Raw genomic sequence first — 21,901 nt, 5'->3', positions numbered from 1 at the left:
ACCTTCTGAGTTCACAAGTCTTTGCTTTTAGGGCTGCAAATGTAGAGCAAACACACTATCACGTGATGTTGAAATAAGACTTCAACCTCTTAATAAACTTTTCAGTTTTATTTCTTATATTTATACTTATTATTTGTATATGCAACATTGTCACCTGCATTTATAAATTATTTGAACTAATTTTGTCACACACATGTACATTGAAATGTGCTGAAAGGAGCGGGACCACCTGTTGATCCGCTACCGGAACCAGATTCTGAGAAGAGACCTTTACATGGACCAACGGAAACTAAACAGCAAGGAACGGTTCCAGGACTACCACCACTTAAGAAACCACTACCGGGACCAGACCCTGTGATAAATCCACCGACCTGGATAACCAGTTTGGCTGGAATTAGCATGGCCTCCTGTTGGTCCATTGAAGAAACCGCCACCTGCCGTTGCTCATGAGAGGAAGTATTTTGCGGATGGGCCTACAGCAGAGGGTCCGCTCAGACCACCAGAAGGAACTCCAGCAATTACATGTTGGTCGCCTCGTGAACCAGCAGCGCTTGCCACCACAACGCCTCCACATGTGTTTCCCCAGTCTCCAGTAGAGCCATCAGTTCCCCATCGACCGGTCAATCCTGCAGTTCCACTCCCGCTAGCCTGAGCGGAAAATCCACCACTACCGGGCACCACACCACCACCGGCTCCATAAACACCGCCGGATGTAAAACCACCATCGCCGGCGCAGAAAACACCATCCTTTGCATGAAATCCTCATTCAGCGGAAAACAAACCACCACTAATCCGCGCCGAATCTACCGCAATATTCGCATGTGGATGTACATTTAAAAAAAATTAAATAAATAATTTAGAAACATCAGATATAAAATATACACCGTTCGTAACTTCGCCATGCATTTGTTACATGTTTGCTAGTTCTTATACAATTATCGAAAGAGCTTTGAATATAATATAACTCTTGCTCTTGAAGATTACGTAATAACCGAAACTTAATGTGTTACTAACGTAAGGGGCCTTGTATCGCGTTAATTAGAAACGTCAACATAAGCGAAGTGACTATCTTTCTTACATATAACAGAAGGCCAATAAATGGAATAAAACAACATATATAACATAATTTAACTGACACAAAGTATACACGAAATTATACGAACACCACGGACATCCGACGACAAATCGCGACAAACGAACACTCGTAAAACATTATATGATCCTTGTTCTGGGAAAACCGGGCTAAATGTATGTGCGTAAAGTGTCGTCCCACAGTAGCCTGTGCAGTTCGCATATGCTAATCAAGAACGATACGTTCCACCTACACTGAATGTTTGCCAGGAAGATATATCCTTTAAACGAAAATATCATTAAAGCGGAAGGTGTCTCTCCTAATAAGCCTGTTCGGACGGCAAATGCTTATCTGGGACGACACTTAACACGCATGCATTTAGCTTATATTTGCCAGAACGAGGCTCATTAATGATTTTCTAGCCTTCCTGTCTCATTGGATTTTACAACACACTTGAAATGTCTTCCGCATAGCTATAGTTAAGGCAGCTTTATTTTTTCATAAGACTGATTGACCACTTGTACACTAAATAATGATGATTTGCGTTTTTTTCTCACTAAATTAAATTTGGAACTCGTGAGCATTTACAAACCTTAACCGAAGGCCATGACGGTGCCAACGAAAAAAAGGTGTGGCAAGAAGAAAACATTCGTATTGAATCATTTGGAAAAAGCAAACTCTACTAGATTTTTATACTGTTAAGGTTATGGCATGACTGATACTTCTTAATGTAAATATTACATTGAATGATTTGCAATGAAAATTTACTGAAAGAAAAACTTTCATCTTATGAGATCCTTTAGCAGCCAATCAAATAAAGCATATAATATGATGAATGACAATTTTAAAAATCTGGTTTTTAATCATTGCTATACGTATATAGCACTTTTTTGTCAATTCGAAAGAGCGTTAACATTAATATCATATAAAAATTATTACTGACAAATGAGGTCCTTAACACAACTATCGAAATTATCACGTCATGCCACACGTTACGCATATGCATGGAGCCAAGTTTGTCCAAGAACGCGGCTAAAATTGTCTCTGTGACGGTCTTAAGCGGCACAAAATGTTCATAATACATGTTTGAAATATTGAGTACAATACATTGTTGTTGGTCTTCGTTGGTTTTTAAAACTATATACCTCACTCACCTTCATTGGAAAGAGTTGGCTTGTGCTTGTACATTCGAAATGTTGTCCTCATAAACTTGTAAACAATAAAACGTTTTATTGCGAATCATCATTAATCATACACATGTATATCTCATGACGATCAAAAGTCTTGTTCTTAGTGCTGTTGTGCATTCTTTTGACTTGCTTATACCCCCACGTTTTACTTAAACGTTTATTTAATGACACCATTTTATTTAAAGCTTGTATTATGATTTAGGTATGTTATAGAAACAGGTTTTCAAAAAGGTATGACGTGTAAACAATAGCACGTGTTCATTTAATTGCAATGATTATGTCGAATATGCATACTGTGTGGACTGAATGATTCATAAGTTTGAAATGGTATTGTATAACTTAAAATAATGGCAACTCTAAAAGGAATGTTTTTCCGCGAACATGAGCTGTAAATATACTCGTGCATCTGAATTTAAATCTTATTAATCGGAGGCCTTAGCCGCCTTCTTTTCGAAGTCGCTTTATAGGCATTAGTATGTTACGTAAGCTGACGGTACCATATTCAATGATTTATTTTACACCATACAAAATCATTAAAGGATTTTATTTGGCTATGATTTTTAGTTTACATAAAAAAATGGATGATTGATATCAACATTTATATATTGTTATTCATGAATAGTTGACAGCTGCCCCAAATTAAACGCCTGGTCTAAACCGATTATGAATTAACAAACATGTATTTTAAATACATATGCACGAACATATACACAGTGACGTTACAAATAAACCGGCGGGCATGAAATTATTTCTACGTGAAACATTGTCGCCTCTTCCTCGCGTTGGCCTTTCTTCACACGCTCTCATCGGGGCTATCTCTCAGCAGATTATGGGTAGATTTCGACGAAACTTTGTGGGGAACTTCATTAGTAAGGATGAGATACATGTTTACCGCCAACGCCGTTATGGGAAACTTCATAAGTAAGGATAGGGTCCGTCCATAAAGTATGTCACGCTCCAGGTGGAGGGGATGCCGTTCCCCGTCTCTTCTAATATGTCGTAACGTAAACGTATGTTCGACTTTAACGCTGAAGGTGTGCTAGCGTACGACTCTATGTCGGACGCACTAATGTCCCTTACACCTTGCGATTCCGAACTAAATACAGAACTTCATAAGCAAAATACAAAAACGCATTAGGTCAATTTGTATTTCTCGGCCATGACGTAATCAAGAGTGGTATTCAAAAGCTTTCTTCCGGAACGTACCCACCTAGCATGCTGTATGAGTCCTATACAGGTCCGATATGAATTTATTTTGCGTTAACTATACCAGCAAGATATCCATTCGGGATGTTGGACCGATATTGTTTACATACATGCACATAGAAGGCAGTGTCTTAATCAAATTATACACATATTCCAATGCACATGATAAACTTTATACTTAATCAGGGGAAGAGGTAAAATTGCTTGATACACATTAGAATGTAGCCCCGTACGCCTCTCCATTGTTGTTATTTTTCAGTCTTCATGGGGTCACGGATTCGATCCCCTCTGTGTGACTGTTCTTTAGATCTCCCCAAAGACACCAAGTACTGGTTCTACTCAGGCCCAAGACTCATTGAATATTCGAATAGCGTCGAAACGCCCGAGGAGTCCTGCAAATACGGTGAATAAGGAAAAGAAGAAGAAGAAGAAGAAGAATAAAAAGAAGAAGAAGAAGAAGAGACTGCATGCAGTAGAGCTATTTTTGTTATGTGAATAAAACATAATGACCAACTTTGTTACACCTAGCTTATTGGAATATTCTGTAGATACATAGCTTACTAGATACTTAAATACATTTGGTAGATGGACCTTATGTAGTCATATGCTCTTTTCCCATATCGTGTTAATGGATTTTCCGTACTCACGACACTAGAGCACTAAACTTATGTGTGAAGTATTAAATTTATACAATACGTTTTTGGCATTCATGTTTTCATTTTCTGTCTGAATTTCATTACAGTCGTTTCAATGGCGCGTTTCGTTTGTAAGTAATTATGGGGTTGTTGCGAGGCCCAGTTAGCCCTCAAACCGGTTATAACCCCCAATGCTTTGAATGTACTGCTGTAATGCGGCGATCTCAACTTGTTTATATTCCGTTACGAAGGTAGCAGATCAGAACACAAATTTTTTCTCCTGAAACAGTTTCTGGAGTTTCACGGTGTGTTATATTGTTTGTGCAGTTAAACTATGAGAACTGACATGATTCATTGAGCTATTATAGTCGTATGGTGAAGTACAATACGAACATGATTGGAATGTAAAATTTTATTAATCTGCTTTTATAATTTATTACAATCGAAACAATACATAGTACAAATAATAAAATTCACAATAATAATACATACAACAATTGACAAGTGATCTTGTGTTCAAAGCTGGTTGTAGTTAATGCTACAAAAATAAATTTCATTACAATAACTGAAAAAAACTGCTAACCATAACAAACAAGGACGTTAATGACCATCTAAGAAATCAAAGTGTATCGTTATACTTGGTGGCGCGGCATACCCAATCATTGAATGAATATTCTGACACTTATAGTTATATATGATTTTGTTAAAAACTAAACTTTAAAGGTTGATTAATATTACTGTTCTTAAAAGTATATTTAAACGTAAACAAATATCGGTCTAAAATACTACACATAACAGAATACTAGCAGTCTAAGAACATTGGACGTCCTTAAACATGTACCATGTAATGTTTTTCTTAAAATTTTCGTTTCCAATAAAAATTTATACAAGTGTACATGGTACACAAACAGAATAACAACAAAACAAACAAAATACATACAGAAGGACAGGTTGTGTTGATACAGTTACATACTGTTTATTCTGATTGATTTAGATTCCACCAGAGTTTTAATCACTACAGAATTCAGTCATGTACAGTTACATACTGTTTATTCTGATTGATTTAGATACCACCAGAGTTTAAATCACTGCAGAAGTCAGTCATGTACCGTTACATACTGTTTATTCAGATTAATTTAGATACCACCAGAGTTTCAATCACTGCAGAAGTCAGCCATGCTGGGATTTTTGTTTCACGCATCCCTATCTTCAATACCATGGAGCTTGTTTTATAACCTGTGTCATTTATGTTTTGGTTGAAGCGGGGATATAATTAAACACTTTTAAGCAAACTTTGATAAAACATAAACAGAATTTTCCCATTATACATATTTGATGCAAGCATTTAAGTGTTCAAAGGAACATGGTTTTTCATGAGATCTCCCTAAAGTAATGTCTATTGGCGTGCGCACGCATATGCCTACACCTATCTTTACTAAGTTTTTCAGGCGTAACCCAGATGATGTTTATGCCCATCATAATGTCAAGTACAATTTCCACTAACTTAAAGCACTATTTTCAATTATTTCATGACGTACCTACCCCAAAAGCATAAACTAAAAGATATTGTTTTTAGTTCATGTTATCATTCTGTTCTGATTAAATGATAGTTACATGTGTCGGCTTAAAACAAAGTATTTGTATTTGTGGTTCCGATCGTACACTGAAAATGCAATTAATTGATCCACCTCGAACACTAACACATACCTTAAAAGCCATTACAGTTAGATGTTCATGACATCAGCCTTTAATACTGTATATGTTTAGATATTATTGCATACATAGATATAATGATCTTGTTTCGCAATATTTTTTGCATGATGTACAAAACGACATGTAAATGAATATGTCTATATGAAAAAATTCGTTTGTTTATGAGTGTCCTCTTGAAAATGGCGCTTAACGAATGTCAGTGAATCGTCGACCCAAATGAGCCTGTGCAGTCCACACATTCTCATATGGGACGACTTTTATCGCTTTATGTTATTTTTCGTTCAAAGGAAGTCTTTTTTAGTGAAAAATAAAGTTAAGGCGGAAAGTGTTGTCCCTGATTAGCCTGTGTGGACTGCACAGGCTTTTCTTTAACGACACTTTACTCACATGCATTAAGCCCCGTTTTCCCAGCGCGGAACTCACATTAAACAAGATGTGTTTGTGAAACACAATGTCCCCCTATATATGACCTTGACCTTGTGAAGGATGGCCTTGACCATGTGAAGGATGACCTTGACCTTTCACCACTCAAAATGTGCAGCTCCATAATATACACATGCATGCCAAATATCAAGTTGCTTGCAGCTCCATAATATACACATGCATGCCAAATATCAAGTTGCTATCTTCAATATTGCAAAAGTATTCATAAAATAAGCGATTTGGGCCACATATATTTGACCTCTGACCTTGAAGGATGACCTTGACCTTTCACCACTCAAAATGTGCAGCTCCATGAGATACACATGCATGCCAAATATCAAGTTGCTATCTTCAATATTGCAAAAGTATTCATAAAATAAGCGATTTTGGCCACATATATTTGACCTCTGACCTTGAAGGATGACCTTGACATTGACCTTTCAACACTCAAAATGTGCAGCTCCATAAGATACACATGCATGCGAAATATCAAGTTGCTATCTTCAATATTGCAAAAGTATTCATAAAATGAGCGATTTTGGCCACATATATTTGACCTCTGACCTTGAAGGATGACCTTGACCTTGACCTTTCACCACTCAAAATGTGCAGCTTCATAAGATACACATGCATGCCAAATATGAAGTTGCTATCTTCAATATAGCAAAAGTTATTGCAAAATGTTAAAGTTGGCGCAAACAGACCAACAGACAGACCAACAGACCAACAGACAGACAGACAGACAGGGCAAAAACAATATGTCCCCCACTACTATAGTGGGGGACATAAAAAGCCCTATGTGTGGATCGGAAAAATTACCAATTCACAAACTGTTGTCCATATTTACCGGACGAGTCCGATACTAGAATTTTAAGAACGTGAACACACCAGGGGCAGAAAATTTCATGTACTACTTACTTTCTCTCGAACACTTTAATTGAATCTGTGACAACGTTTTATATTAACAAAATATATATGATTATATTAGCGTTCATAAATATGAACACAATTGGTTGATCATCAATTAAATTAATACTGAACAATAAATAATATAATGTTCAAAATTTAATACCCTATAACCCGTCAATAAGCCCATTTATGGCTGTATGCATGTTTTGAAACGAATATGTGACTATAAGTATAGCCATGATTCACGTGAAATGTAAGTATTTGTATTTCGTTACTATATAAACATTCTATAGAAAAGTTTGAGGATTTCATTTCTAGAACAGCCCTCCATGAGCATACGTCTTTCCACCTCTAACTTTATCTCTTTCTTGCGTTTCCGTAACGCATACAACATGAAATCCGGGACATCCTGCTCACCGTTTTCATTTATACATTTCTGATCTCTGTTCATCTCCTCCAGAAACAGCATCTCCAGCTCCGTCCTTCTTTTGCTGTACCACAGCATCGGCTCTGGGGACGCCACAATGGCCTTTCGTATCTTCTCCAATCTCAGTAATACATTGGGACCCATCTCAATCATTTCCGTGATATCTATTATCCATTTACGCTTCAGTGCATCCTCCAAACCACAGGCTTCCATTAAATTTCTCTCTGGAATCATGTAGTAATTAAGTATTTTTTTCTCAATAGCAGTCCTAAGCCCTCTCAGTCCGTCATGCAGCCAGTGTAGTAAGCTACGTGAATGAAACTCTGTCTGTGGGGTGTTTTCAGCTTGCCATAATATGATGTTTTTTAACACGTACGATGTTATTTCTTTATTAGTTGGTTTAATTATTTCTTTAAGGATCCATTTAAGCAGAACATACACTTTCGCTTGTGTGTCATTAAGGTTGTTCATAAGTTCTGTCTCACCGGAGTTAAAACAAATCCTCCATTCGATGTGCTTGTTTTCACTTTCCTTAAATCCCGTCGGGGTTACATAGGCTCCTAACGATACGACTCTCTGAACAACAACTGATTGTGGCCAATGACGGGGTCTGACAGCCCATCTGCGTAGGATGCTGGGGCACTGACAGCGTATTGAATATACCGTGTCCAACTTGAATATTCCTCGCCAGGTTTGCGGTAATGCCGGCCCCGCGCGTTCATGGTACACCGTTTCATTTTCGTGTTTATTTGTCAGTCTCGAGAATTCATCAATAAATAAAACACTACTTAATAGCAATTCTCCATAACCATTTTCACACAGAGCATCTCTAATTGCATGAAGGAAACGCGCTTGCCTTTTTAGTAACAGTATACAGTGTCCTGGATAAACACCTGTATCATCCATCCAAAACACACTTATGTCGTCTGGTATAGTGTTAAGATTGATACCAGTTTCTACACATATGACACCGTTCAGCGCGATTAATAAGTCCCTGTCACTTTCGCAAAGGCAGGTAAGGCCCTCTGCCTTGCTTCCAGCTGTCTTTACAGTTAAACTAGGTAGTTGTGCATTTATAAGCCTATCATATTCGCAGTACTTCTCAACCCTCCACCGTCTTATTTCCTCGCCGTATCCGAGCCGAGTCATTATGTTGCAGATCTCCACGGAAACACTTTCGACATAATGCTGAAAACAAATTAGGATGCTCTTTAAGTCAATTTAAGGTGCGCAACGTTATTTTATTCGTCATATAAGCTCTGAAAAACTACATATATCTAAATGTGATTTACACGTAGTTTCAGAAAAAAAGTTTTATTTATTTACAAATGCAGTCTATTTCTTTGTAATAAACTACTCAAGTGTTTGTTGAATTATTAAATAACATCATAAAAAGTAAGCGAACGAATAAATGCATTATTTTGTATTATTTGTTGATCATTTGTGTTTTAGAGAATATTGCTAAACATTAGGTTTCATGAATAGTGTTGATACAGACTGACACACCATTGTATTATGATACTTAAAATACACATTAGTTATGGCTTATTTTCCTTCAAAACAATGGCCGTTTTTCACAATTTTGAGAAGTTTGCGCGCAAATGTTCACAATTTAAACAAGATGGAAATGGTCGCCTTGGTGTCGCTCACCTGAGTAGAAGAAACCTTAATCAAGGGTTGTTCACCTTGTTTTGTGAAGAGAAAGGTTTTTTTTTATTTTGGCGGATATATACATATATGCGTTATAATAAGTAGTTTTTGTGTGTTTGTATATGTTTGTTTAAAGAAATTTATTTCGCATTGCTACAAAGGTTTATTTTGGATAAAAGTGATACGAGGACAGTATTGAGCAAATGAAAATTGAAGTAAATTTTCCACAATCTCAGCATCTTTGGATGTTATACGGGATGACATGTTACAACTTGTTTTTGCAAGAACAGCTTTAGATACCGAAAACAACTGTATTGTTTTAACAGATTGAGTATTCATGAAATAGTTTTTGCATAATTAAATTCAATTTATTGAATAGTTATCATATATCATCAGAGTCGAGTCCATTATAAGAATGTAAATGGGTATGCAAATATGTACTAGAAATTCAACATTGATCTTATTTTAAGGTGCCAAACATCTGACATTTGATCTTTCTCATTGTTACAAATGTGTCCACAGATGCGCAAACTTTTAAGTTAACGCACACTAGAAATTTGAAAATGTATCATATCAAAACAAACTGTAAATCTTTTTGGAATTTAATTGCACAAACAATCTTTAGCACAAATACATTATTTTCTCAAAAAACAATTGCCAAAACAACTTAGCCATTTAACCAAACAGTTTTTTGTGCTTCTAAAAATGTTATTAATTGCTGTTGTTTTATTATCCAACATTTTGAACAAAGTTATTATTTTAAACTAACGGAACAATAATCGGACTCATATTGCGATGATATATCTAAATGAAACAACAATAAAACCTGTTAAAATCCCAAATGTTTGATAACCACACCCAAACTACTGACTGACTTCAAACTGTATAAGCAGTCTATTTTAAAACTGCCCATCTGACATCAAGACAAAGGTATTTGATGTGAGAGCCCAGTAAATTGGGGCAAATTTATAGGGAGCTGTAAGTCTGTTACACAATCATCACATGCCTATTTAAGAAGGCTTCAATCAGTACTATTTCACTGCAACCATGCAAGCAAAGATATAATTGAGTTTTATAGAGAGTAGGATAATTGAATGGAAGTTCATTTTTTAGACTTTACAAAATTGTACTTTAGCCGTATAATGAAAATTGACACGCCCTCTGGCGGCCATGTTTTTCAACAGACCGGAACCAGTTTCGAACTCAGACGATATATCATAAGACCAAATGCTCGGACAAAGTTCTATGAAGATTGGACCATAAATATGACGTCTATAGTGTAAAAAAGGTTTTACTATAGCCATATAAGGAAAACTGTCCCGCCCCCTGGCGGCCATGTTTTCGAACGATCCGGAACCATTTTCAAACTCACCTTAGACATCATACAGACAAATGGTATGACCAATGTTCATGACGATTGGACAAAACATGTGACATCTTCAGTATTACAAAGCTTTTTTTTTTATTTGACATAGCGTCTTTGTTTTTGACCTCACGTGACCCAGTTTCGAACTCGACCAAGATTTAATTAGGAAAAATCTTTGGACAAAGTTTCATGAAAATCCGACAAAAATATTACCACTAGAGTGTTAACAACACAGCATGTTGACGACAGACTACGGACGACGCACGACGAAGAAAATGTTATCCCAAAAGCTCACCTGAGCACAAAGTGCACAGGTGAGCTAAAAAAGTTAGCGTGTAATTATTTTCAGAAAGTGAGGGCAAAAGGCCGCTTCACAAATAAGGAAAAAAATCATGATATTTACATTCTTTCAAAAAAAAAAAATATGTGTGAAGTAATAAAAGCGCGATCGACTTATTAATTTTTATAAAATAATAATTAATGTTAAACTCTTGAACTGAGTCATATTGTTTCGTTGATTTTAACAAATGAATAAGACGTTATTCTTCATTTATTATGTAGGAAACTTATGTATTTGTTTCTTTCATTTACGGCATTGAAACGCCCGCGTGTATATATGCTGAAAAGTAGGTGATTGTAGACAAAAATGTAAGCAACATATAACAGAGATTTTGATAATTCTAAGTATGGAAATCGAGCCTCTTACGCGCTTGTATGCACCATAATCCCGAAGGTTCACCGTTGAACGTTTTTGTTTCTGAAATGATTTACTGATGTTCTATTCTCGGTATTTCTACAATCGATCATCGGTCTTTTACAATTTTATATCTTATTTATATAAATCAGTGTTTTATATCGTATTTATTAATCTGTGTGCAACGACATTATTTTAGCCAGATCGTTAAAGATACCTAACTTTCGCATGCAATACACAATAAAATCACAGTCATCATTCGTATGTATGTATGTAAGTGTAAGTATGTATGTAAGTGTAGCCCCGACAATATTTTACATTTTTACATAGAGCTACACAATAAAGAGATAAAGATATTACAGTTTTGTTTCAGGGTGTTTCTAAAATAATTTTACTATGTTTATATTCTGTTTTTCTTCAATGGATATATCTGCCTTTGCTTCCTCGTAGCAGAACCGACATAAAATAAAGTCTGAGTCACAAAAATACTTTCGAATGGTGACAGTGATTTAAGAGCCTGTCTCTATCACACTCGGGCTAGAATGACTAGTTAAATGTGTCTTGTTCTGTGAAAATTGGTCAAAATGCATGTGCGTAAAGTGTCGTCCCAGTGTAGCCGGCGCAGACCACACAGGCTAATCAGGGACGACATTTTCCGCTTTAATGGTATTTTTCGTTTAAAGGAAGTCTCTTTTTACCTAAAATCTAGTTTAAGCGGAAAGTGTCGTCCCTGATAAGCCTGTGCGTACAGCACAGGCTAATCTGGGACGACACTTTACGCACATGTTTAATGCCCGGTTTTGTCAGAACAAGACATATTTATAACGTGTGACAAAAACAAACGTTAACAAGTCACATTTTCATGTAGATTTCATAAAGCATAGCATGAACTAACGCTCATATAGTTTACACATGAACATAATATATTACTGCAGATAATCATTTCCATGAGAAAACTTATCAATATTTTATATCCAATTAATTAAAATATTACGAAAATAAACGTGTTCACTAAGCAGTTACGCAACGCCTAATGTCTATTCGACGAGGACAATTACCGCCAATACAATACAATGAGCGACCTCTACCAGATAATGCAATGTAAAATAAATTCTTCAAATTCGCTACGCTCAAACTAGGGAAATTATATTTCTATGTTTAGACTCACACGTCTTTCGGAGCATTTATGATGCGGTTCTTTCACAACATGTTATGTGTTTCCCTTTTGTGTCAAGATACCGTTTCAGGTAAATTTATATACATGGAATATTACAATACTGAGGTGTTCCGGTGTATTGAATCACACATGTTGATTGTGTAACATCGTGTTCCAATCGCCCTGGGAGCTCGACGAATAAAACAATATACAATCATGTAATATTTTCTAATTTGGCAACGTTTTAATATGTTTATTCCACAAAGTTTACTTGGATGAATGTTAAAATCTTCGATGTGACCTACACAGATCATGGAACAATCTTTGTGAAGGACAAAATGGTGTATTATGCCTATCTTAGTTGTTCGTCGCGACTCCTCCACGTATTTTACAAGCGGCTTTATTTCATACATCCATTGTCTGCTAACTTGCCTGAGAGTGACGACTGTACATGCTGCTGTGAGTGAGGTTGCTTTCAGACTCTGACCCCGTACGACTGATACCTCCTTCCGCCATTTTCTGAAAGTAAATATGGATTTTTATTGCCGAACATACTATTAAATATGTATTATGAAAGGGATAATATACGTTCATATTTGCATGCTGAATTAATAAACATGAGTTAGCGGTGTTTAAGTTCGGATAGCCTCGCATAAAGCGTCGCCAAAATGTTCAAATTAATATATATTAATTATAAAGTCGCAAAACATATCATTACGCAGTCTATTCTATATAAATGTACAAGAATATTGAAAAGGCTCAGTCTCCAACCCCCAGGTTCATAATTGGCCAATGTGCTTATGGAAAACTGAATTGGAACAATGTTTCAAACGGATCATGAGTTAAAGATAGCATACTCCAGCTAGCATCAATGAGCCTCGTGATAAACTACTAACAGTGTTACGACTTCAATAAATCAAAGCGCTGAATGCCCTAAAGTTGTTTGCTGTTATCCTTGATTAGCTTGTGCGCATTGCATAGGCTAATCAGTGTGCACAGGCTAATCAGTGTGCACAGGCTAATCAGTGTGCACAGGCTAATCAGTGTACACAGGCTAATCAGTGTGCACAGGCTAATCAGTGTGCACAGGCTAATCAGTGTGCACAAGCTAATCAGTGTACACAGGCTAATCAGTGTACACAGGCTAATCAGTGTACACAGGCTAATCAGTATGCACAGGCTAATCAGTGTGCACAGGCTAATCGGTGTGCAAAGGCTTACCAGTGTGCACAGGCTAATCAGTGTGCACAGGCTTATCAGTGTGCACAGGCTAATCAGTGTGCACAGGCTCATCAGTGTGCACAGGCTAATCAGTGTGCATAGGCTAATCAGTGTGCACAGGCTATTCTCATTTGACATGCATTACGCCCCGTTTTCCCTGAAGCAGCCAATATGCACAGATTTCAATGATAAACGCTAGACTGGCCAATGTCGTCTTGCAAGCTGGTATATACACTCACTGCAGAAGTAGATCAGAAGCATTTGTCGTCTGCAGTGCAGGCAGGCAGGCAGCGGTAATCGCTCCTAGAATAGTGAGTTGCGGTTCTTTCCGTAGCTAAGGCTTCTAAGCACATACTGATTTGCAAAATATGATCTGTAAATTTAGTCGGCCGTTAACGCGATCAACTAAAAACAATAACCGGAGTTAGCCAAAGTAATACTGATATCAAAACTTAACGGGTATTCCCGAGTCTGTTATGATTCGACTATATTTAAACATACGTGTTTGAACTTGCAAACACATATTTATAAACAAGTAATCGTTCGAAAAAATATCTTTGAAGAACTAGACTAAATAAGAACATGATATGAAGTAACATGACAAAGATAACATATCCTCTCGAAAAAATAAAACCTTAAATAAATCACAAGCAAAGTAACAGTTTGTATGCACTTTCGATTTCTATATCAATTGGACTGAGTTTCTGAGTTATAATTTCGAAGTGTTCACAAAGTTCGTTTGCAATTATAACTTATTGTCTACAGCAACGACTTATTTAATACGCTAAAATGCCACATTTCTTCTCGAACAAATGAAAAAAGCAAACGCGTAGTGAAAGATATAGGTAATATATTAACATATTTTAATTTCGATTTCAATAACATTTGAAAAGTATTTCTGATCAGTAAATTTATGAGATGTATTGTTCATTCACATTCATTAATGATCAATACTTATTTGATATGAGATATTTTGGGTACAAACACGTTTATAAACTTGAAAGATAATCATAAATCTACTCACGGAACCAAAGTATGCGAATGGGAATTCCCCTTGAGTAATAACCTCGCTTATCTACCTCCGTCCACGATTACATGATTGAGAGAGAGGTTCTTTCAATAGCTACTTTCTTAACACAATCAATAACTTATTTATCAAAGCACTGTAAATTAGAAGCGTACCGTTTAGGTGTTTAGTTCATTTTTCTGAATCGGCGACTTCATAGAATTTAGCATTTCAAAAGGCGTTTATTGTGGGGGTTTCTGTTTTGTTAGTCTTGATCAATACATAAGAGATGATTGTGTCCATGATAAATTCGAGTCAACGTTTTATGTCAGTGTGGCCATACCACGTGGTTTGTGACGTCATTTTTGCTAGCACGCTAAGTAGAAATTTGTCAACATTGGCCCCGCTTAGAAATTTCAAATCCACGTAAGTATCTTATTATTTACTCTTTTTTGACGAAATAAAGCGCAGGCTAAGGGAAAAGTTGAGCACTATTCCCGGTTATATAAATATTTGTCACCAGATGAGTAGTTTAGTCTATCATTCGAGGCAAATTCCTAGTTTTTACGTTACAATGCACGCAAGCACGACAAGCACATTTGAAATCGTCCAAAATATCTGTTTTATATTCCTTTTTGCAGTGAACCAATATGTGCGGACGTGATTAATTCCATATAAAATGTGTTTTGTCCGAAAAAATTACCTGAAAACACCACTTAATGACATTTCTAATGTACATCAACACTTTGGCTAACACGACAAGCAACGAAATTCAAGGCAAGCACGGCAAGTCGATATTCGGCTAGAACGACTAGTTGTTATTAGTATAAAATTGGTAACTTCTATGTTGTCAAACAATATCCTTCAATTTTTTTAAATGTGTGTGTCCCTTTAATAGTTCGTGTCTATTTACTGTCTTCGTGTGATTCTGTGCCCTGTCCTGTGTGCGTTCAGCCGTGTACAATGTATAAAAAGTAAAGTTTTAAGATCTTTAAACAGAACAGATGAACATAATCTGCACTTATAAGAAACTTCTGAATCGAAATTCAGACATAATGTTACCATAAATAAGACTCTTCGTCCGTGAGGGTGAAGAGGCAGTAATTTAATACTTATATTACCGAGAACAGTTTTTGTTAAAACTAATAAACAAGTATGCATTCATATGGAACATAGTTGTGCGAACATAATTATATATGTTTATAGTTATAGTCACTTAATGACTATATACTACACTGCCTTTATGCGATCCCCATTTGTAATAATGATTTAAACAAGATAAGATGAGTTTATAACAGTTTTACCTTTCTATGAAAATTTGACTGAAAACTAGATAGAGTATGGTTTAATTTTTACCCATACACACTCTTGAAAACTTAAAAAAATGCATCAAAACAAATTTTTTGCGGTAAAGCGCAAACAGTACTTGTAATGTTCCAAGTTGAATTCGCCTTGCAAAAAATAGTTCCGTCTATTTTTTTCCAATCTATCGAGTAGTTTTCATTCAATTTCAAAGTTTGGGGCATACGTGTCGTGTGGACACATATCTTGTTTGTGATGTAAATAAAAAAGATAAATCATGAAATAAACAACAGAAAAAAATCAAGTTTATATTTGAACTATGATATTAACTTTATTGTTTTGTTTTCTAACAATATTTATCTTTCATTTGTAGGAATTATGAGACCAAAAGCGACACTAAAACTCTTTTCAGAGCTAACGCTTTATGACCGGCGAGGAAAGGGCAAGGTCACCAGCAGAGAATTCGGCCAGTACATCGATACCACAATCGAAAAACTCCACATGCGTCTTGACCCTGAAAGGTATTTGTGACGGCATTTTTATGTGAAATGTTATTAAAATGAGAAAATATACATATATGTTTACAGGTAATTCATAAGAAATTAAAACTATTAAAAATGTTATCATTCCATTTTCATATAGTCACTCGCGGATAACAAGCTTATAAGTCGTGTTTATTTCATATTATGCCGTAAATTGGCCTCCGATGCATTTAGATTCCAACCCAAACTATTGTTAAAACTTTCAGGCACTTCTTCTATACAACCTCGAAAAAGAATGTGTACAAACTCATTGGTCAATATAACGTCGATGGCAAAGGTGAAGATGAACCAAACATCAAGAGCTCTTCCGATATTCGGTAATTTTGTTTGTCCGTAAAGCTTATTTAGTCGTGCACAAACTGTTATTATGGAAATACATGTAATATGTCCATTCGGAATATTTTAAGTAAAATTTTAAAGAAAAAACACATGTTATTTCAACTGTAGTAATGTATTTATTTGTATTTATTTCAATATTAGTGACCACGAGTTTGACAACCCGAGGAGACTGCGTGTGAAACCGAAGGCAAAAGAGGCCAAAATGGACTCGAGTCGAAATGCCGTTGCCAGGGGAACTTTAGGTGTACGGTGGGACTGTGCGAGGAGAAACGAAAGCAAGTTATTGCCTACGTACAGACTTGGACTAGACATGAAAGAAATTTGATAAGAAACCGCCTTTCTGAAGAATTCCGTGTTTTAGTAGCTTGACTTGAGCGAGATATATATAATTATTCATGTGCATAGTGTGTTATTCTTTTCCCGTATTTAAGTTAATTGTGTCGTGTTTTGAGAAAATTGGGCATAATGCTTGTGTGCAAATTTGTCATCCCAGATTAGCCTGTGCAGTGCGCACAGACTAATCAGGGACGACATTTTCCGCTTTTATGGAATTTTTCGTTTAAATAATGTCTCTTCTTAGCGAAAATCTGGTTTAGGCGGAAAGTGTCGTCCCTGATTAGCCTGTGCTGACTGCACAGGCAAGTCTGGGACGACACTTTACGCGGAAAATTGTTTTTTGTCGCCTTTGTGAATCCGATCATAATTAATTGAAGCTTTGAACAGCATTGATTCAAACGTTGTTTTAATAACTCTATTTTTGTCCAAAACTGTACAATATTTAAACTTCCCTAATGTAATACTCCATTTTATATTTCGGCATTAAGCATTGTGTGTCACATAGATAATTGAGAAATTTTTGATAAAAGCAAACTATAATATTACACAAATGCTCAGTTGTCTTTGCTTTTTACGTTTGATTTGCTCCATGCAGTTAACGAACAACGAAGAGTGTTCAAGATTTTGTTTCAGAAATTAACCCAACGCAGTGTATGTTTGATTAATAATTTTAATTAATGAAACAATGTTAAATGGCATCAATAAATCACATGTAAATCACAATCTAAATCACAATTGCTATAATATAACAGTAGCGTTAACAAAATAATAAAATACAATACAAAGAAAAGAAACGCAACAAGTTAACATCGTGGTAAAAACACTTACGATTCAAATGTTAATTATGCTTGAGATCTGATTATAAAGCATTAATCACAATTATAAAATTACATTTTAATCACAATACAAATCACAACTGCTATAATATAACAGTAGCATTAACAAAACATAAAAAAAAACAATAAAAAGTAAAAAAACCGCAACAAGTAAACATCGTGGTATAAACAGATACGGTTCAAATGTTAATTATACTTGAGATCTATTGATTATGCTTTTATCGCAACAATTCAATCACGGATAAATAAAAAATAAATCACGGGTAAATCACAAATAAATCACAAACAGGTAAAACCACTGTATAGACGTCATTTGTGCTTTTGCCCATAGTGCCTATACAGTGAACTTATATGTTTATAGGCGGCTTTGCACACATGGCAAACGTGTGTTTTTTCCTCGCTGTGTGTTTTGAGATGTTCTCGGAGATGAGCCCGTGTTGTGGCCTTGTGGTTGCATATCTCGCACTCGATCTCTCGAGTGCGCTTTTCCCGGGCCGAGTGGGCATCTAAATCTACTTTCGTTGCGAATTCTTTTCCACAATAAAGGCAAAGATAGTTTTTTCCGTCACCGTGTACATTGCACCTTTAAGCATTAATAAGCATAATAAGCATATGTATCCTACACGTACACTCTTTGCTACTAATTTACAATAATTAACTAGTTAATGATTTGGGAAAGGTGTATCTTTAACATCTATAACGCGTTTTGGTTAAGACTGTTTATCACAGCTTTCTAAAGATAATGTTTATGTAGTGAAACTGCAATGTACATAATTCGAAATGTTTAGAATCGCAAGTAAAATAAGACAGCCGACTGTGATTTTTTAACTGACTAAAAGCGCTATATGATAATGACCTGTGTCTTTGTAATTGTCGTCTTGATGAAAACCCAACGCCGCAACAGTTAAAGGGTAACATCTCAGCGTGTGTTCTTTCATGGTAAACCAAATTGCGCCTGTGCTTGTACCCTCTGGCGCATGTGGCACAAATATATCGCTCTTCGGTCGTCATCATGTGTATCTAAAAACATCAAATATGTTAAATGAAATAAATTACTGTATTATGCATTTGTTATTATGTATTCACCGTGCTGTCACCATTAGAGTATTATAATCATATGATGTATTTGTCATGTGTGTTACCGTTTCAAATATTTCATCTACTTAGCCATAAATAATCACAAGACAACGGCGCATTACTAAATCTACATTTTACAATTTAAAACATTGTTAACAACAGCATAGTTTAATCCTTGCAATGGCCTTTAAAGTTCGAAAGAACATGGACATAACCTACAGTATGATTAATCGAAAGCCAAGCTAACTGCAACTCATATCGATATATCACTTGTTATTAATCTATGAGTGCATTGAGTATTGCTTTATCAAAACGTACATCACTATAATACTTATCAAATATTACTTATTATTATTATACCGGATTTATCTAATCCTACCAAAAATACAAGTGCTAATATACGTCAGCATCTGTCACTTAAGGATAAAACGATCAAAGGAACATGTGTTGATATGTTGCGTCAAATGTTGCATTTTATATCAGTTCAGTTTATATCAGTTATATATATCATTTATATATAAGTTCGGCTTAATGTCGACCTGAAATGGCCCACAAGTCGGCCGGGGGTGACTAGAAGCCTATTCATGTCACCGTTGGGTGACTTCAAGCCGACGCTAGTCATCATCGGGTGACTATAATCGGCTTCTAGTCACCCCCGGAAGCATCAGTTCGTTTCAACGATAGTTGAGTTATTGTGGACTGTTCATCGAAATCAAAAGATTAAATTGAAACCTGACTCCAGAAGGGTGTGTCAGACATTCGCCACATTTAGTTGGAACTTTTTTCAGACATATAGTATCTCTGTTACATTCCCAAGACAGCATCGCAGTTATTGTCCGACATTATATTTTTGTGTTTACTGTGCCGGATCAAGAAAATGTTTTGAAATTCTAATTAAATTTGTGTGTATTACCTCAACAATAACATCGCTTCAGAAACATAATTAATAACAACTGGACGTTCTAGCCGAAACAGGCACAGAAACACAAGAAGACAGTAAATAGACACGAACTATTAAAGGGACACACACATTTAAAATAATTGAAGGATATTGTTTGACAACATAGAAGTTACCAATTTTATACTAATAACAACTAGTCGTTCTAGCCGAATATCGACTTGCCGTGCTTGCCTTGAATTTCGTTGCTTGTCGTGTTAGCCAAAGTGTTGATGTACATTAGAAATGTCATTAAGTGGTGTTTTCAGGTAAATTTTTCGGACAAAACACATTTTATATGGAATTAATCACGTCCGCACATATTGGTTCACTGCAAAAAGGAATATAAAACAGATATTTTTGGACGATTTCAAATGTGCTTGTCGTGCTTGCGTGCATTGTAACGTAAAAACTAGGAATTTGCCTCGAATGATAGACTAAACTACTCATCTGGTGACAAATATTTATATAACCGGGAATAGTGCTCAACTTTTCCCTTAGCCTGCGCTTTATTTCGTCAAAAAAGAGTAAATAATAAGATACTTACGTGGATTTGAAATTTCTAAGCGGGGCCAATGTTGACAAATTTCTTCTTAGCGTGCTAGCAAAAATGACGTCACAAACCACGTGGTATGGCCACACTGTATGTGCAAACATCTTAATTAGACGATTTTTATGCTTTACTGTGAATACGGAAAACGATTAATTTAATACTATCACGTCGTTCAAAAAGCGCCCCCCACCCGGGTTCGATCCCCACCATGGGAGCATTCTTTAGATCTCCCACAAAGACACCAAGTACTGGTCCTAGGCCCAGAAAAGAGACTCGAGAGCGTTTTTATATCAAGATATCATTAGGACTCCGATGCAATCGAGCTAAAATAAATCGGTTTAAACTTGAAACTACTGTTTGAAAAGAGTTAACAAGCCTTGAAAACGTGTGATTTACATTTTCTAAAAAGTTTCTAATAGTCATGCTAGAAAGTAAAAGACAAAGTCTAATTTTGTCTAAGGTTTAAATATCTGCTACCGCATCAATAACATATAAACATATAAATCTATGTTAATATTTAACATCCCAACGTAGGAGACAGGTATTCTTGTAATCTGCCAACACCAAAAATTTCAGTGAAATACGTCAATCCAAAAATAAAAATGGAATATTCGATTAATAATTTTGAATTCGAATATTCGGCCGATTTTCGAATATTCAATAATTCGTTGTCATTCCTATTTTTAATCATTAATGTAAGCATATTGCCTATATGTAAATTGGAAATGTGCGTTAACGTTCATATTATACTTAAATTATTGCTGACAAATTATGCACCACAATCGAAATTGTAAACTATCATGTCATGCCACACGATACGCACGTGCATTAAGCCAAGTTTTTCCCAGAACGAGGCTCAAATTGTCTCTGTGACGGTCTTAAAAAAGTATGCACGATTTTTTCAAAAAATTATGACTTTATATCAAATGTGTAAAAAAAAACTTATTATACATATATTCAGAGACGTAGATAACTATACTGTTATCTACGTCTCTGATATATTTCAATATAAATTAAAATAAAAGTTAAGAAGAACATGTGTCAAAAAAAGCAAAATAAGCCAAATATTTAATTCTGAAGTCGAAAATGTCTGTACAGTAGAATTCACCAGCATGTAAATCATGCATGTAAGATGTGAATCTAAATTTAGTATTGAGGATCATTTTAATTTCCTGCAACGATATCTATTAATACGGCAAACGAACACTAACTCCGATCCTAATAAAAAGACGAATGCTTCGGTTATTGTAGGAAAATCTATCTATCTATATACATCCATCCATCCCTCCATCTATCTATCCATACTGTCTA

At 35.7% G+C, this 21,901-nt stretch overlaps 2 protein-coding genes and 1 long non-coding RNA gene across 8 annotated transcripts in view; 1 reads left to right on the top strand and 2 right to left on the bottom strand.

Moving 5' to 3' along the window:
• Nucleotides 1–14,953, bottom strand: part of LOC127837135 (uncharacterized) — a 39,330-nt gene extending 24,377 nt beyond the window's left edge. Inside the window, exons 1-3 of one of the 5 annotated variants that reach the window (XM_052363976.1) lie at nt 14,687–14,953; nt 12,874–12,960; nt 8,038–8,763 (exon numbers count right to left, since the gene is read on the bottom strand). In XM_052363976.1, the coding sequence (XP_052219936.1) occupies nt 8,038–8,763; nt 12,874–12,957 (810 nt within the window). In that variant the 5' untranslated portion in view covers nt 12,958–12,960; nt 14,687–14,953. Of the gene's footprint in view, nt 1–7,291; nt 8,764–12,873; nt 12,961–13,839; nt 13,926–14,686 lie in introns of those variants that run through there. The other 4 variants (XM_052363972.1, XM_052363973.1, XM_052363974.1 and 1 more) reach the window with 4 other exon arrangements.
• Nucleotides 14,335–17,251, top strand: LOC127837141 (uncharacterized). 2 transcript variants are annotated; one of them, XM_052363991.1, is made up of 4 exons: nt 14,335–14,507; nt 16,344–16,491; nt 16,719–16,829; nt 16,993–17,251. In XM_052363991.1, the coding sequence occupies exons 2-4, from the start codon at nt 16,349–16,351 to the stop codon at nt 17,174–17,176; spliced, it is 438 nt and encodes a 145-aa protein (XP_052219951.1). In that variant the 5' UTR covers nt 14,335–14,507; nt 16,344–16,348; the 3' UTR covers nt 17,177–17,251. The 2 variants fall into 2 exon arrangements, with proteins under 2 accessions (XP_052219951.1, XP_052219953.1); XM_052363993.1 differs by lacking the exon at nt 14,335–14,507 and adding an exon at nt 14,990–15,094.
• Nucleotides 17,252–17,625: 374 nt separating this feature from the next.
• Nucleotides 17,626–20,682, bottom strand: LOC127837143 (uncharacterized). Its single transcript, XR_008029132.1, has 3 exons — nt 20,585–20,682; nt 18,880–19,043; nt 17,626–18,606 (listed from the first exon to the last, which is right to left on the bottom strand). It is a non-coding gene; the product is annotated as an uncharacterized LOC127837143 (long non-coding RNA).
• Nucleotides 20,683–21,901: the final 1,219 nt, after the last annotated feature.

This window comes from Dreissena polymorpha, chromosome 7 (genome assembly GCF_020536995.1).
Source record: "Dreissena polymorpha isolate Duluth1 chromosome 7, UMN_Dpol_1.0, whole genome shotgun sequence".
Lineage (NCBI taxonomy): Eukaryota > Metazoa > Mollusca > Bivalvia > Myida > Dreissenidae > Dreissena > Dreissena polymorpha.
Note: the sequence above shows the minus strand (reverse complement) of the source record. Positions and strands in the feature narration are given on the sequence as shown.